Below are 16125 nucleotides of genomic sequence, written 5' to 3'. Positions count from 1 at the left end.
AACAAGAAATTTTGACAGGCTTTATGCCTTGCAGAAAATGTTGCCAAGATGCCCTGATTTGTATATTCAGTGTAAGTACTTTTCTAAAACTGATGCAGAGAAAAGTTCAGGAAGAGGAAAACGGTTTTGGAAATTGGGCCAATATCCTTCATATAAGCTGTCTTGAACTGTAGCATTTTTTTTTTTTGGTGTGTCTTATTTTGAGCACAAGGATGTTTCCAATATGTTTTTTAATACACCCATGAAGATATTTTATAAACTACTTATTCTCTTAGGGCATCAGTTGCACCTGTGCTCTATCATCTGATATACTGATCCCTCTGTGGGACATTCCAGTTCTTCAGATCTGCTAGGACTGGGAATTCTTGCCAGCTGGCACTGGCTTTGAAGTGTTGCTGTTGTTGGCCATGATCTTTGAAAAGAAGCAAACAGTGCAGTGTGCTGTTTGTCCCTTTTCTATTAGGCCTGATGTAATATTACCTCTAAAGGCACTGAAGCAACATGTGAATAAATAAAATGCCTGATTTAAAAATGCATTTGAGTCACACATCTAAATTTCCCATTATGTCTATAACATGAAAATCCCTGCTGAGCAGGAAACGATTACCGCTCATCATCCTCTTCAGTATTTATGCTAAAGATATGACTATGTTAATACCCTAATGAAGCACTTAAATAAAACACATTCTGGTGAGGTCAAAATAACCACAATTTAAGTGTGAAAATACTTTTGTCATCTAATAACTTGTGAGAATGGCAAAAGTTTCAGTGCTTTTACTGATTTTTTGTCTTACATTTAGCCAAACAAACTAAATGGGGAGAAATTAACCCCTAACAGTTAAGCACATAACTGTAGAAAGAGCAAACTATTTGTAAACTATTTGAAGCACGCAAGATAAAAACTACAGAGTGCTTTTAAAAATGGCGATGATTAGGCAGCCCAGTGATTCTTTGATTTGTTGATAATGCTCATGCTGTTTGTGGCACCCTAATGAAAACTAATTAAATGTTGGCAAATGAACTGCTAGTACACTGGATGCAATCCTGCAGTTCATTATAGATGAAACTAAACACAATCATATAGCATTGGACCCCTATGAAATCTGTCTGGGCACTTCTGTTGGCTTGACCGTGGCTATTTCATGGGTCATGAGCAGAGCACAGATCCATAGCACGTACCTGTGGCTTTTGTCTCAGGAGGCAAAGCACGTGATGCTGTGGTTGCAAGGGTTGCTGAAATTTTTGTGCTTATGAGTTGGGAGAGAGAGGTATGGGTGGGTGGGAGTCTCTCTGTTGTTGGTTTGCCTCACCAGTGTGAGTTGCCCAAACTCCTCCTCGCCACCCCCTTGTCCATATGGGCACCTCACCCAAGGAGTGGCAGCAGTGTTTTAGGAGCACCCATGTCTAGAAGTGAAGAATTGGGCAGAGTCTGCGAGTAGCACCCCACTGCCTTCTGTTTTCCCCAGTTCTTTGGCTTGTTCTGTTTTACATGAGCATCTAAATAGCTACACAGTCAGCTGCCACTTGATATAGAGGAATATGAGGTGAAAGGTGGAAGAGCTTTGTCCTTTCTGTTCTCACAGACTAGAGCTTTGGGAAAATTTGAGCGAAATCACAGAATTGTAAAGACAAAGAAAATGAAAACAAAAGAAACCGTTTGTTCAGTGCATACATGTTTGTACTTGTCAGCTGAACTGGATAAAGCTTCTTTATATTTGCTAGGGAGGAAAAACCCACATTTTTTGGAAGTATTTCCCTCTCCCCAGTTGTTTGAGTCTGTGTGCCCACTTCACATTACTGCCCAGAGGAACATGTCCTTCTGCATCCAGATTTCTCTTCTGAAGAGGTATCTGGGAGGGAGTCAGTTTATATGTCCCAAACGTCTTGCTGCCTGGTGCAGTCACTGCTGCCTTCTCGTAATGGCGCGCAAACAGAAGAGTTCGGAAGTGCTGTTTTCTGCTTCTGTGGAAGGTGGTATGCTAAGGTTGTACACATCGCAACTCAGTTTCCTGCAGTTTATTTTGGGTATCATCCCTTACGTGTCACTTCAGGGCTTTGTATCTAGTGTTATTTTAGCCACTGAAACAATTTAGGTTTTTTTTGTTGAAAGATTTGAATATGGGCAGGTCTTCAGGCCTACCAACAATGAGTTGCTGTCTTCATCATACATGCAAGTGTTTCCTTAATCTCTGGGAGAAATAATGTGAATGAAATGGTTCTTTATTATCTTTAGAACAAGCTGTGTAAAAAAAAAAAAAAAAAAAAAAAAAGCCATTTCCGAGAAAAGGCACGCATTACAAAATATTAGTCAGTTACAAAGTGGAGTCAAACATACCACCACTGGAGTGCTGGTATTCTCTCATCTTAATGTTCCTCCTGTTTCTGTGCAAGATTTCCTGATTTCCTATCCTCATTTCTCATATCCATAATTTCTTGTATATGGATGTGCTACTGGGGACATACTTATTCATCTCCCCCTTCCCATATATCTGTGCTGGAATGTTTGGGAAGAAATGTTTGCCCACCTCTACTTCTGGTGAGACAAAAAGAGAAAATGAGACAATGAAAAGCAAATTCCTTGCACTGGTACACTGCACACATTCATCACTTCAGGAAACTAGGTCGACATTATTATTCATAACAGTATATTATGTTACAATAAAACTAAGCAGAGGGTAGCTCTAGAAATTGGAAGGATGCCCATAAATTACACTCTGAAGTGAAAACCTTGCCTCTAAGATACTATTTAGCAGACGGAGCGGTGTTGGATGGGGTGGGAGGGAGTTTCTCTGCCAACAAAAATGGAGAAAATTCTCATTTTCTTCAGGTTTATGAAAAATAAAACTTACTACAAGTTTTCTTTAAGTTCTTTTGCTTTTACTTGGAAAACCAAAGCAAAACCAGTCTTCCATATTTGAAAAAGGGCCCATTTAGTTATTATTTGGCCTCCTTTCAGAAGGTCTGGAGCAGAACTTTGATGCTCTTAAGCTCAGTGACTCTCTGACTTAAGGTTTACATCCCCCATGGCAATGGCAGGAAATGCTGCCTTCCTTCGAGGCTGCTCCTCAGAGCCCTGACACCCTTTTCTGCTGTAAATAAGAATAAGAGATTGGTTATGTCTGTGGACTGTCTGATTCTTCCACACCTTAACTCCTGCAGTGTGATTCTGTGCTGGTGACCTACAAAGTTCTGCTTTGCACTGTCAATTTTTTTTGGGTCAGGGTCAATTCAAATCTCCAGTATCCTTGGAAACTTGGGTTGAAAACCACCAACAAATTGTGACCACAAACAAATAGATAAATAATACGTTAAACAGCAAAAAGGCTTTCTATTAACTATCTATCTCAGGTTTCATCTGAAACACATTCCCCAGAGATCTTCTAGTGCTGTGGGTTTTGCTGTTTTGCTGCCTTGTTCAGTAAACAAATTTGAAATGAAATGAGGTTAAAATAAGAGTGGTTTTAAGCATGTGTAGTTGCAAGGTAAGATTGCCTATAAGTGTTTTTGATAAGAATATATGTAAGCAGACAAAAGATGTCATTATTCTTATGAAACCTATGGAATCTGTCATCCTTGTGAAAAAGCTGATTGAAAAAAAAAGAAAAGGTGAAGCAATTCAGCCAGTTTAAATTGGCTTTATTACCTCTGTAGCATTTTAAACAAATCTGGCATGGAAGAACAAATGCAGAAAGCAGTTTCCCAAGTTTTCTTTTTCCAAGTTACTATTTCTTCCACTCATCTCTTAACCTGCTGTTTAATTAGCAGGTCAACTTCAAGTGTAAAACAGTGTGTGTGATTCTCATATAAAGATACATAAAGTTCACATTTAAACAAAGCTGTGTCCCATTTAATGTTTTAAATTCTGAAATTTTTTCTTCCTCTGGTCCCATTCTCCCCAAATGTATTATCCACAAAACACTGCGCCTTGGTAGTTTGTTACTGGGTAAGAATAATAGCTGTTGTTTACATTACTGAAAAACAGAGTATTTTTTTACTATTCCTTGTTGCTATTTGTTTCCATTTCAGACAAGCTGTTAAAGCCCATTAACTCATTGCAAGTCTTTCCATTTATTTCTATAGACTTTGGATCAGGCTCAGAGACACTGGTCTTACTATCACACAAAGGTAGCTGGGATCTGTCCCCACCTCCATTTGGCACAGTCTGATCAGCGAACAGTGGGATTCTGGATTGCTTATGTCCCAAGTCCACTATGAAGTATATCACATCATGTTATCTACCTTAAGTTAAATAATCAATTTTAAGAACAGTCCTCTGCCTGCCCTCCTATTCTGGTGTTAATGAAGATCAAAACAAAGCATATGGCTTAGGCCTATGGAGCAGCTGCTTTTAGGGTCCCCGCTTATCTATGGGCACTTTGCTGACCCTTATGGGCTCCCAGAGCTCTCAGGGAAGCTGCAGACTGGAAGAGTTGCCTGCCAGATACAGCCATTAATTGTTCTACCGTAGCTGTTGTCTTTTTAAGATTCATTTTAAAGCAATATGGATCTATGTGCACATACACAAAACATAGTGTCAGTACTATTGCACTTTGCTCTATATTCCTAGTCTACTCATTTTGTTAGTAAAAGTTCCCACTCCTTAAAATCTCCTTAGAAAAGTAGTGGGTTTGAGGATGATTATTTTTTCATTTAACATGGAATGAGTCAAGATTTCTTTTTTAATAGGAAAGCAATTTTTGTATTTTACGTTAATAATCTAGTATTTTCTTCACAGGAGAAAATACACAATAAATCTTTCCCATGACATTATCATGTAGGGATCAAATTTGTACTCTTCATTCAGTCAAAAACCTGTTGAAAGCTGGTATGAATGGAAGGCAAGTAAAGGCTTGCAATGCCTGGTCTTTGTTCTTGGTATGACTTCTTTCTTGGTATGTATTCGGTAACCACTTCTTTTATCTAGCCAGAATCCTAGACCACTGGCCCTCCACTTCTATTTTACTGCTGATTTTAGTTTCTTTAGTATGCACAGCCCACCATATAACAGCCAAAATTTTCCCTTATTCCTTCTCCTTGAGAAGTTGTTTTAAAACCTAAATAATCTGTTGTTGCTCCATACAGAAGGGGCTCCCTGGGGGTTTATGGGGAGCGTGGCTCTGCTGAGCATCCAGTCCAACCCTGCTTGTACATCAGGGCAGTAGAAAGACTCCTGCTCACTGCAGTGGATGGAATACAGATCAGAAAACAATCCTAAGGGGGAGCACCCTGACCTGCCCCATCATCCGTTGAGGTGACTGTAACTGGAAACCTTTTCTGGGGGCACTCCAAGACTGGGACTGGGAATGCTGGGATGAGGTGCATCTGACTTGACAAGCAGCACAGCTTGACAGGAATGCAGCACTGAGTGCAGAGTCCCTGGTCGCCACACAATACATGTTTTGAGTGGGGTTACTGTGGATTAGCTCACGTCTGGTCACACAGACCGAATGCCCATTATTGGTTGAAACACAGCACTTGTGTCCTTGGGGTGTAGTTTAGTTTCATGTGAAAGGAATCCAGTTTGTACACTCTAGAGATCACTCTGTCACGCAAACCAAAGCATGGTAAGAGATTTGCTCAAGTACTCTTCTGGTGTGAATTAAAACACCAGCATGGATATAGCAGAGTAGTAATATGCCATATTGAGAGATCTCATTTTATAAGAAAGTCATGTCATTATCACAGATTATGACTGTGATGATCAAATTACAAAGTGAGTGCAGGATGCAGCCTAGGTAGTTTGATTCAGAGGAAGAGGAAGTGTAAGAGAGATTTATTTTTCAAAATGGACAGATAGATGCTAAATGCCAAGGTAGCGTCATCTGATACCACTTCACATGTGAGAAATGATCATTTCTGTAAGAAACTTGTTGTATGTAACTAGCTATTGGAGAGCCATTATACAGGTAAGTAAGTGCTAATAGTATCTGTACGCAACTGTGGAGTAAGTTCTGTAAGAAAAAGTTCTTTCCTATGCCACATGCATTTCTGTATTCAAAACTACTGGTCTGTTTCATAAAACCAGTGGTACTGTATTGGTTAAAAAGCAAAAAAGTAGGATTTCTGAGAAAACGTAATTTGTTTGTTTGTGAGGAGATAGAAGTTTGCTACTGAGAACAGGCAACTGGAAAGGCTGTTAATAATATATGAAGCTGCTGAAACCAACATGTTCCAAACATGACAGTTTTTATCAATTGCAGTTGTATATGTTTCAGCTAGTTAGTAGTACTGGTTAGTAACTGCTAAAATGATGAAGGAGAATATACAGCAGAGCAATGTTCCCCAATCTACTGAAAACAGACTGCGAAACTTCAGATGGTTTATATGGTAGATGCGTCTCTACCAAAAGAGAAGCTTTAGCAGGACAAGCAAATTTATTGAGAGTTTTTAGGTGTGGATTCAGATACTCAGGTCCCAAACTAGTCTAGCTAGGCTAGACTGTGAACTTTTGTCCTATTCTCTGCTAAGTTGTTTGAGAAACAAGGTTGAGAAGTGTCACCTGCAATGGAAATGCTTAGCAAAATGTTTCTTTCCATTTCTGGAGTATTCTGTATCACTGTTTTGTATCTTTTGAATATGTGAAAGTTTTGGGGTGGGGTGTATTTTTGGTTTTGGATAGTGGTGGGGGTTTTGTTTGGTTTTTTCTTTCTCGTTTGGAGAGTATTAGTAAGTGCCACAGACTTCAGATCAAAATTTTGAAATTGGTAGGAATATCCTGACTGGTACAAAATCAGCAGTTCCTCTGAAACTCTTTTCCTTCAAAATGTTAGAGTGAAGATCCATACAGTTACTATTCCAAGAATACCTACCTGTTTCTAAGGTATCCTAACCAGGTTATGTAGGTCACATCTGCATGCAACTCTCATGAGCTAAGGTGACTGTGCTATGTCTGATACATTGCTGGCTCCTTCAGAAAGCATTGAATGACTGTGATTCCCCACTGACAGGCTCCAAATTTATTTATTTTTTGCCTTTGAATTGATATAATTTACACTTATTTTGCCCTGTCTCAGTCACTGAAGATCTTAATACTATTCCCATTGAATACTTGAATTCTGACAGGCTCACTTAATGCTTATTGAAAAATGTCAAACAATGTCTTTTGGTTTAATTAAGTTGTATTTTTTCCTCTGGTCCTTATGTCAGATCACAGTGAGAAAAGAATGCAAGAATTATTATTCTTACTGTTAGAAAGCCTCAAGAGCAGAGCCATACACAGGTATGTAGTTCTTACAGTAACCGCTAACTCTAGAGAAGCGAGAAGGTCGTAAGGCTGTGGGTAATCACTGCACACAGTCATAGGGACCACAGGATCCATAGGGACCTTCATGCATACCTGCATAGGGATGGTATAGGAGGCCTGTGTTTTTGCTGTGCATTTGCAGCGCATGTCAGGCTTCTCCCTGAACAGCTACAGACCTCTGCTGTACTGGCAGATAGGGCATGATACGGCTCAAAGTGGATAGCTGTGCAGTGTCCATAAGTGGCTGAAAAATCACATATTCCATATTTTTCCTCAACATTAGACACAATATTCAGCTGGGCAGGGTTCTGGACCATCTTGTGTAGACCGTGCTTTTGCCAAGAAGGGTTGGACCAGGTGATCCTTGAGCTCCCTTCCAACCTGGTATTTTATGATTCTGTGAATTCTGTCTTTTTCCTAAGCCTACCATTGGACTTCAGCAGCTAGGCAACTTCATGGTTTATAGAGGTGAGCAGCCTAGCAGTGGGGTATGAGTCCTCTCATTCATAGTTAAGTTCATAGTAAGCAGAGAGTTGTAACGAAACCAAACCAAATAGGGAAGCTGCCATATAAATGAAAGCCTACCTGTCAAACATGACAACTTTTCATTTCAGAAAGATGTTTTTCATTTCCTACCTGTCAAACATGACAACTTTTCATTTCAGAAAGATGTTTTTCATTTCCTCTTACTAAATCTCATATTCTTATACCCTTATTATTATGCTGGGATTTCATTGAGTGCATATGTGAGCATGATGTGCATTTTACCATTGTTCTTACTAAATGTGAGCAGTAATTCTGGAAGTACGTTATGCTTCATCTTTGTGAAGAATCTTAAAGCTACTACTGCTAATTTGAAACAGAATCTTCAGAACAGATGGGAATGGTCAGGCACTTTGGGGCAAGTATTTGGAACAAATGCTTAATTACATGGGTACCAGATTAAGGCATTCTTATAAACAGCTTTGGTATTTTTGACATAGTATAAAGAACAGAAAGCAAAGAGAAGGCAAATTAACTTTGCAGCTGAGGTGTAGCAGTCGATTGTTTCTGAACGTCAGCAGGTGACAGTTTTCCACAGTCCCAGCAGAGAGAAAGACTGAATAGTCAAATTCCTATTGATTTCTTTGGGAGCAGGATCAAGTCTTTAATTCATGAAAAGCTCCTGTTTTGATTTTAATGAGAGTTACGTGACTTAAACCTTGTTTAATGTTTTGGAAGCACTGGGTAAGTTTTAAATCAAATAATAAGTTTTCTAGACTTTTAATAGCGTTATTCTTCTTAGTGCTGCTGTTACCTCAGGGTATTTACTTTTGACTGTTAGTGCAGTGTAGAAGTTGATACTATTGAGGATGGAATTGGCAAATCTTAAAACAGAATGTTTAGATCATAAACATTTTAAAGTAAGACTCTATAAAAAAGATGCATATTTTTTTAATATGAAATGTTAGTTGTGTTCTTGGCAGGCTTTACTTCAGAGGAGTCACATGCATTTCAAAGAGTGTTCTGCTAGCCAGCTGCAGCCAAAAGATTATTTCAAACCAGTGGAGACCCAATTCCCTTTTCTCTTTTGCTTTTCCCTCCCTCTCTCTCTTTCTCTTCTGTAAGACTCTCCATATATTATACAACTGAAGCGTGGCCAATCATGGGGTGAAAAATTCGTGCAACTAGTATACACAACAGTGGAAAGCCTAGAAACACTGAATAAAATGCCAGTACTAGTCTGTGCTTTAAGAAGTACTGTTGAGATTTCTTTTCTTCAACCCTGTTCAAATCTTCAGACTTGAAAAAGTGTTAAATCCTCTTTCAGGGCCAGAAGGATTGCATAAAGTATACAGAGAATTGTGCGTGTCTGCCCTGCACTTACCTGTGTAGTGGCACAGTCATCTTTTTAACAATGACTTGATTCATCAGTGCTACATGAAAACAGATCAAGAGCATGCAAAAGATGGTGGGTTTGGGGGATAACACATAATAGATGTTGTTAATAGAGTGGTTATTTATCTCAATGAAATGTTAACAGTTTATTAGACTATACATGATTTTTGGTTTTCATGTTTATTTGAAATAAATGTATGTAAGAATGTTTGTTGCCCTGCTTTAGAGATGTCTTTAGAGGACTTCTTATAAAATATGAACTTGGTGTTGATGAAAGTTATTGTATGTAGGTAGTTGTGTGGACCTAAGTCTTGCCTCATCTCAAGCAAATACAGGTGCCACGGTAGAAGCTCCCTGTACTGATGAAACAATGTACATCATTCAGTTACTCCAGAACAGAACTTAACTCTTTTTTTTTTTCCCATAAAGTGAAGGCAGAGCTTTATCCACATCAGTTTTGAAGCCTTTCATCACTGTGTACTCTGCTGGGTATGGACCTGAAAACCCTCCCTGCTTTCGACTGAATGGAGACAATTAAAATTGTTTTTACATTGATCACTGGCTGTAGCTGTAATGGTCCTGGACAGAAAAGCTGTGTGTCCATTGCACTCAAAAAGGTTTTTAGAGCCTTTTGCTGAAAATCAGTGTGTGACTGAAGTTTGAAGTGACTGGCAGTGAGAAGTTGAAAGAAGGGATTCTAGAAGAGTGTAATGTGGTATACTGACCACGTTTGGAACCAGCCGTGAACCTACCCTTTAGCCAACCCATATCCTTCCTGTATGAAGTGAAATGTCAGAGTGTGGTTGATTATAGGAGCATATGCTTTTATGTTGCTTCTTTTCCTCTTTCTCAAAAACAGGGATTAATACAAGAAATTTATTTTCAACAGACCCACGTTAACTTCATTCTTTGGCTATCTAGTTAGGAACAGTGAAGGAAGCCTTGTATGACATAGGACTATAAGGAAATTAACTTTTTGGATTTCATTAATTTCAGTTTTTATTTGCTCAGTCTGTTGATTTGCAAACCAGACAGATACTAGATAATATTGTACAGAAAAATTGTATCTTTATTTCAGAAATTTACACCATTCTCCTTGGTCTAACCTGGAAAGTTTAGTCAATTGAGTAGAAAGAATTCTGTTGCTAGGTTTAAAAAAAAACCAAAACAAACAAACAAAAATAAACCCAAACAAAACCCCAAGCCCTCAAACTCAAAACTTTTAGAAGTTGAGTTCTTAGATTCTTATCTAGATTGGCAGTAAGTGTCCCAAATTCAAAGATGAAAAGCACTGCTAGGTCTTACTCAAATATTTAACATGTTGCAGATTAGAGGTAAATACCATACTGCAAACGTGGCAGGTCATTAATTTCTGAGCTGGTATCTTTAACAGAATGGAAAGGTAATGATGGTAAGAGATACATCTGCAGAGGTTTCTCTGGCTGATAATATTATGTCACCACTTCCCCATACTAATTTGGCAAGTAGGACTTGGATTATCAATAAAATAATCTAATCCATAATATTGTTATGGTCTTTGTTATAGGCACTCACTGCAAAATGTGCATTTAATCCCGAAATTCTCCAGATTTAAATAGGATGAAGTTGCTTTCCCTCATGTCTTTCCACTCTTTCTCAGTACTCAGCAACATTACTGCTTGTCTCTGAGTTTCTGTGGTGCTACTGGATGTCACTCACAGGCAATCTGTTTGTTCCTAATTTGTATTTCCCTTTAGGTGGCAGACTGCATCAACAACAGGAGTTATTATCTGTTCTCTGATTTAAAGAACCGTAGTTGCTTACATTGTGTGCAGTCCTGTTACATTTCCCACAGGAGTGTAAAAAGACAGAAAGAAAACTTTGACTCGGGTTCATGTCCTCCTATATATTTGCCTTGCAGACCCGTATGACTTGAGCTATTTGTGCTCTTAGTAGCCTGTATTTATAATGACCACATAATGGTACAAAGAAAGAGACTGGAAATAAGCAAAAAATTATCAAGAGCTGAAAACTGATCATCTAATGCTTGCAGTGTGCCAGGGTTATTTTTGAGAAAATTTAGGTAAAGGCTGTGTTAAGTGCAATGGTTTGTCCATTTGAGTAGTTTGTGGGGCTGAGTCCTTGATCATTTTAAGAAAGAGTCCTTTGCAGCTGTTTGTGTGAGTATGAAGGGTTAAACAATAAAGCAGAAATATATCTTCATGCTTTTGCATAAAAATAAAAGGGCCAGATTTCAGAAAGAGCTGTAAAGCTTTCAGCAAGAATCAGGAGAACACTACAGTAAAATGAAAAGCTGCAATGTGAAGAGTGCATGACGTGAGATGCCAGCTCAGCGCTTTCAGGAGTCATGTACAGATCACATTGCTCTAGGAGAGGAGACCACCCTTGGAATAGCAGTGAACTGTAGCAGTGACTGGCTGCTTTGCAGTGTTAAGGAATTATACAGGCTGATACCCCTCCACGCAGTTGTGTCACCCAGTGGTAGCCTCTCTTAACAGTTCTTCACTCTGAGTAAAACAGATGTTATTTACAAGTGCTTCTGTAGGGGTGGAAAAATCACCATACTATACAGATCCCAGCTGCACAAGGAAAGAAGAGAAAGAGTGTTCATACAATAAAGGTTCTTTACTGAGCGTGTTTGTTTTTTCTCCTCTTTGTATAGGTTCAACATGGGAGAAAACACTACGGCAGATTGGTTTTGAAAGGTAAGCCATGCATTTGTTTCCTTACCAGTGCAAAAAGAAAAGGAAGAAAAACTGCAGGGGCAAGTTTGCAGAATTACTTATTTTAGCTGTATCTATGACCTCAAATTTAGAGAGGAAGTTATGCATTGTCATGCACATATTATATTCAGCTTTTCTGTATATGTCCTCTTCTTTTTCCCAGTTGATCTAAAGAAACTTATTCACCTTATGAACTTGGCTTATAATGCTTTTTGCTGGTGGCTATATCGCATGCTAGTATTAAAAAAGGTGACACACTATTTGGGAAGGATTCTTACTTATCAATGAAAATATTGCTCTTTCTCATATTATTTTTTCCGTGAAACTTCTAACCTGTGACATATTAGTTGACAAAAATAAATGAAGTTGAAAGAGGACCAAAGCTGGCAGAGAGCTATTAAGCATCAGAGGAAAATTCAGAATTCAGCATTCCTCAAGTGCAAGAACTTCTTGCAGCCTGATTTAACCACAAGGTCATCATACTAGAAACATGTCTCTCTTAGAAGTAAAACTAGGCCAAGACCAGTAAAGAGTGATCTGATGTTGAGATTCAAATGCTCTATCTCATGTTGATTCTTCTACAAATGGTAAGCAGAAGAATCTGCTTGCAGTTGAATAAAGTTTTACTGTTTTCCCTCAACAGAGTGGCTTGCAGTTGCACACCAATGTGCTTGGGTCCCTGTTGACCAGGCAAGAAGGGATTTCCCTTCTTTGTGCTTCATGTGTGCATACTGTACGTACTGCCTGGGGCATCTCAGCAAACCCTACAGGCAATCACGCCTTTCTGAAGTCAATAAATAGCCATACAAACCATATGAAACAGAAAATCAATTACTTGCTTCCTTTCTCACAAACAGAAAGCAAGCTGCATTTTTCTTGTGAACTTGACCTTGCATAAAGTATTTATTACAACACAACAGGTGTCTGTTATGAGACTGATGCTTAATTACCCTAACTCCTACCTGTAATTAAGATTCTGGGATCTTGGCAGCATAATAATATGATTATTTTTTTTCTATATCATTCTTGTATAGGAGTAGTCTGCTTGACTAACACCACTTGAAGAAATAAATTTCTAGATACTTGATTTTCTCTGATCTCCATCTAGAAATGTGACAGCTGGGGGAAGGATTAAGTCTATCTCTAAATAGCTTTAAGGTCTTCAGACTTCTGGGTCTCTAAAAGGTGGTCACCCATCTCTCTATAAGAACATGTGTTTGAAGTGTTTAAGGAGATGCTAGTGTCCTAATGACTAGTAATTCTTTTTCTTTAGAAATAATTTTGAAAGCATCTATGTTATGGTCCTGAGTGAGTATTCACAGGCTTAGCCTGGTTTACTTGTTCTGCTAAATACGGTAGATTTTCATGTTATAAATTACGTTTGCAAAAACTGAAGAACAGTGCTCTTTTCAACATAATAGACTGAAGTACATGGAAAGATTATGTTTTATTGTTATTCTCAAAGCCATAAATATTAGGTTGGTACATATTATTTTGGATCTTCAACGGAAACATAGAAAAGAAAATCACATTTGAGTGTGACAAAGATCTGTCTTGGTGAAATTTAGCTTTTCATTGGTACAGAGCTATCTTTGTAGCTTTACAGGCTTTTGTTAGTTTAAAATTAAAATATTACAGAACAATAAAAACACTTTTCCTCCGCCAAGTAATATGTAGAGGTCATACATATTTAATTATGTGCATAATTAATGATGTATTAATTTATGTTGTAAAACTCATGATACCAGTAGAGTCATTCCTGTAAAGACTTTGGCCAGACATTTTTAAACAAACAAGCCATTTTGTTGCTGTATATTTTTATCACAACATGATGAGCCAGACTGATATATGGAATACTTACCATTTTTTGTAGCTGAGGAAAGGTGGGAATTTTAAATTCATAGCTTCCCACCAGACAAAAATATTTTAAGTCTTTAATCAGATCACTAAAAAAAATGTCTCTCCTACTGCTCCATAAGATTAAAAATGCCCCAGTAGTATAGGCAACCTGAATAGAAAATTGCAGTCTTTCGTAGTGGCAATATTTACTGGTCCTGGATAGGTTTCTGGTCAAAATTTATTATAAAATGTTTCTGTCTCAAATTGTTAATATATTAGCAATATTAGCAATATTTTTTTTTAAATATTGACAAGCATAAAGTGAAGTGTTGCTACTAAACCGGTACTTTCTGTTAAACCGGTACACAGCATGACGCAGTATTGACTGAAAGGAAAACTGTGATTCCATTTTGTTACAGTATCAGGATAGGGGCTGCGCTTCATAAGCATCAACTTGAGAAGCTGCAGTGCCAAATGAAGAATCAGACTAGAAATTCCTTAACTGTGACACCTTACTGGATACGGTCTATTTAGAGACAGGGTGTTTTTAACAACACTACAAAAAAAGTTGGATATTCGTGAAAATTGCATGCTCTCAGTTGCTAAGTTTGATATCGTCAAGGGGTTCTTTTTAATAGGTTGTGCTTTTTTCTCAATTTATATCCAGTTTGGTTTCTTGATGAGTGTTTCATTCAGCATGACATCATACATGTCTGAAGGGCACTAAAGTAAAATATTGATTCTTTCATCACCCCATTCTTCTAAGATTACAAATTAGCACCTACTGATTCTGTTTGTCTCCATCAGAATGGGAAAAAAAATAGTTTTGAGGAGTGCTAAAATTAATTGATACCTTGAGTCTATGGTTTAACACTGCCAATGAAAAATGGTAATTTTTTTTTAAGTTGAGTTCATTAGAAGTCCTATTTGTGGCAACTTCCAACTTGTGAGGTGTTTCAAAACAACAAGGAGAACCAACACTAGCTGTGTATGTGCAATGTATGTACCATGTGAAACATGGAGAATTCTTGGTCGACAATTACAGCCTGCCTGAGAGGAGGCAAGTATGTGGAAGAGATTACTGTACAGGTCCAATGGTTGCCATTCTAGTTTGGGAAGAAAAAAAAAAATGCTTTCAGGTGGTACTTCTGCACCCTGAGAGACTATCATCCTGGAGTAACTTTAATTGAAGCAGCATGTTAGTTAGCACAGATGGGGTGAAGGTCTGGAAGTATTTGGCTTGCCATAATCATAAAATCAAACGTGTTCTCATCAGCTTTTTCGGAGAACAGGCAAATAGAAAACAAGAAAAAATAATGTCCTCTAAATGTATATGAAGTCCAGTGTTAACTCCTATATAGCAGTATTTGCTTAATACCATATTTTATGTGGTTGCTTAACATCAGTATTTCTTAAGCCTTAAGGAACAGTTTCCAAAGTAAAAAAAAGTGATACACGTTGCTATATGTAATACCTTGATGCATGAAGTGCACTTAACTTGGAGTCCTAGAAGCAGAAATCCCAACGCTGCAGGTCTCTCAAACCTGAGAGATTATTCTGGAGTTGTTCCCACTACATGCTTTCCCTAGGCTTATTCTCTTGAGTAGGATTCCCTTTATGGCAGGTGATAGAGACGGGCTAGTGGGCTCCATCTAGGTTAGGTCTGATCCCACACAGCTGTTCTCCTGTTATGTATATCAACACTAGGAAAAAAAGCAGCAGCAGCACATGTTTTGCTATCTAAAAACATTCTCTGCAAGTTGTTGAATTAGGTACATCTGAGTCAGCTGTGAAACATCAATAGCATTTAAATGTGTTGTTTGAGCAGGGACATTCTTATTCAGGGGGAAGCAAGATTTTTAGGTACACAAAAGGAAAGACATTCAAAGTAGTGTCCTAATGAGGAATATGTCTTTGCTTAAAAACTGGAAAATTCATATAAAATGGTCTTCTTAACAGGCTGTTTTAGAGTGGATAGAGGAACAGGAGATGTGGACACTCAGTTTACATTGCAGAAAAATAAGCCCAGATAATATACAGGTTATGTCATCACTGCTTTGTGGTTACATTATGTTTATTCTGCAATAGTAGAGTGTTTACATTGCTGTTGTCTTCATATCCTGAAAAACATACAGGCACCAAGAGATCTGACTGTAAGGCTTTTATGTAAGCATTACTTGTTAGCTAAGCATACGCTGCTTTTCGGTGTGGGATAAATGAAAAATGCTGCACCTTGAGTAAAGTAGCTTTATATCCAGGAAATGACTGGAATTAAGAGCTTTTCAATTAAATGGAGTGTATGGTGTATGTGGGTTTGATGGATTTAAATTGAGGTCTTTATGTTATTGATTGTTTTTTGAGACATTACAAATAAGCTAATTGTAACATACTGTAGAAGTCATCACCTTTGTCCAAGATGATCTTGACTGCAGTCTCTGCGTT

The 16125-nt window shown here is 38.1% G+C and overlaps 1 protein-coding gene across 14 annotated transcripts in view; it reads left to right on the top strand.

Annotated features, from left to right (window-relative positions):
- Window positions 1-16125, top strand: part of PIEZO2 (piezo type mechanosensitive ion channel component 2) — a 315127-nt gene that overhangs the window by 136239 nt on the left and 162763 nt on the right. For all 14 annotated transcript variants that reach the window (XM_056332062.1, XM_056332065.1, XM_056332072.1 and 11 more), the window contains exon 4: window positions 11784-11826. In XM_056332062.1, coding sequence (XP_056188037.1) covers window positions 11784-11826 — 43 coding nt within the window. The remainder of the gene's footprint in view (window positions 1-11783; window positions 11827-16125) is intronic.

The sequence above is a fragment of the Falco biarmicus genome, chromosome 3 (assembly GCF_023638135.1).
Source record: "Falco biarmicus isolate bFalBia1 chromosome 3, bFalBia1.pri, whole genome shotgun sequence".
Taxonomy (NCBI): domain Eukaryota; kingdom Metazoa; phylum Chordata; class Aves; order Falconiformes; family Falconidae; genus Falco; species Falco biarmicus.
The sequence above is the reverse complement of the archived record's forward strand: the minus strand, read 5'-3'. Positions and strand labels throughout refer to the sequence as shown.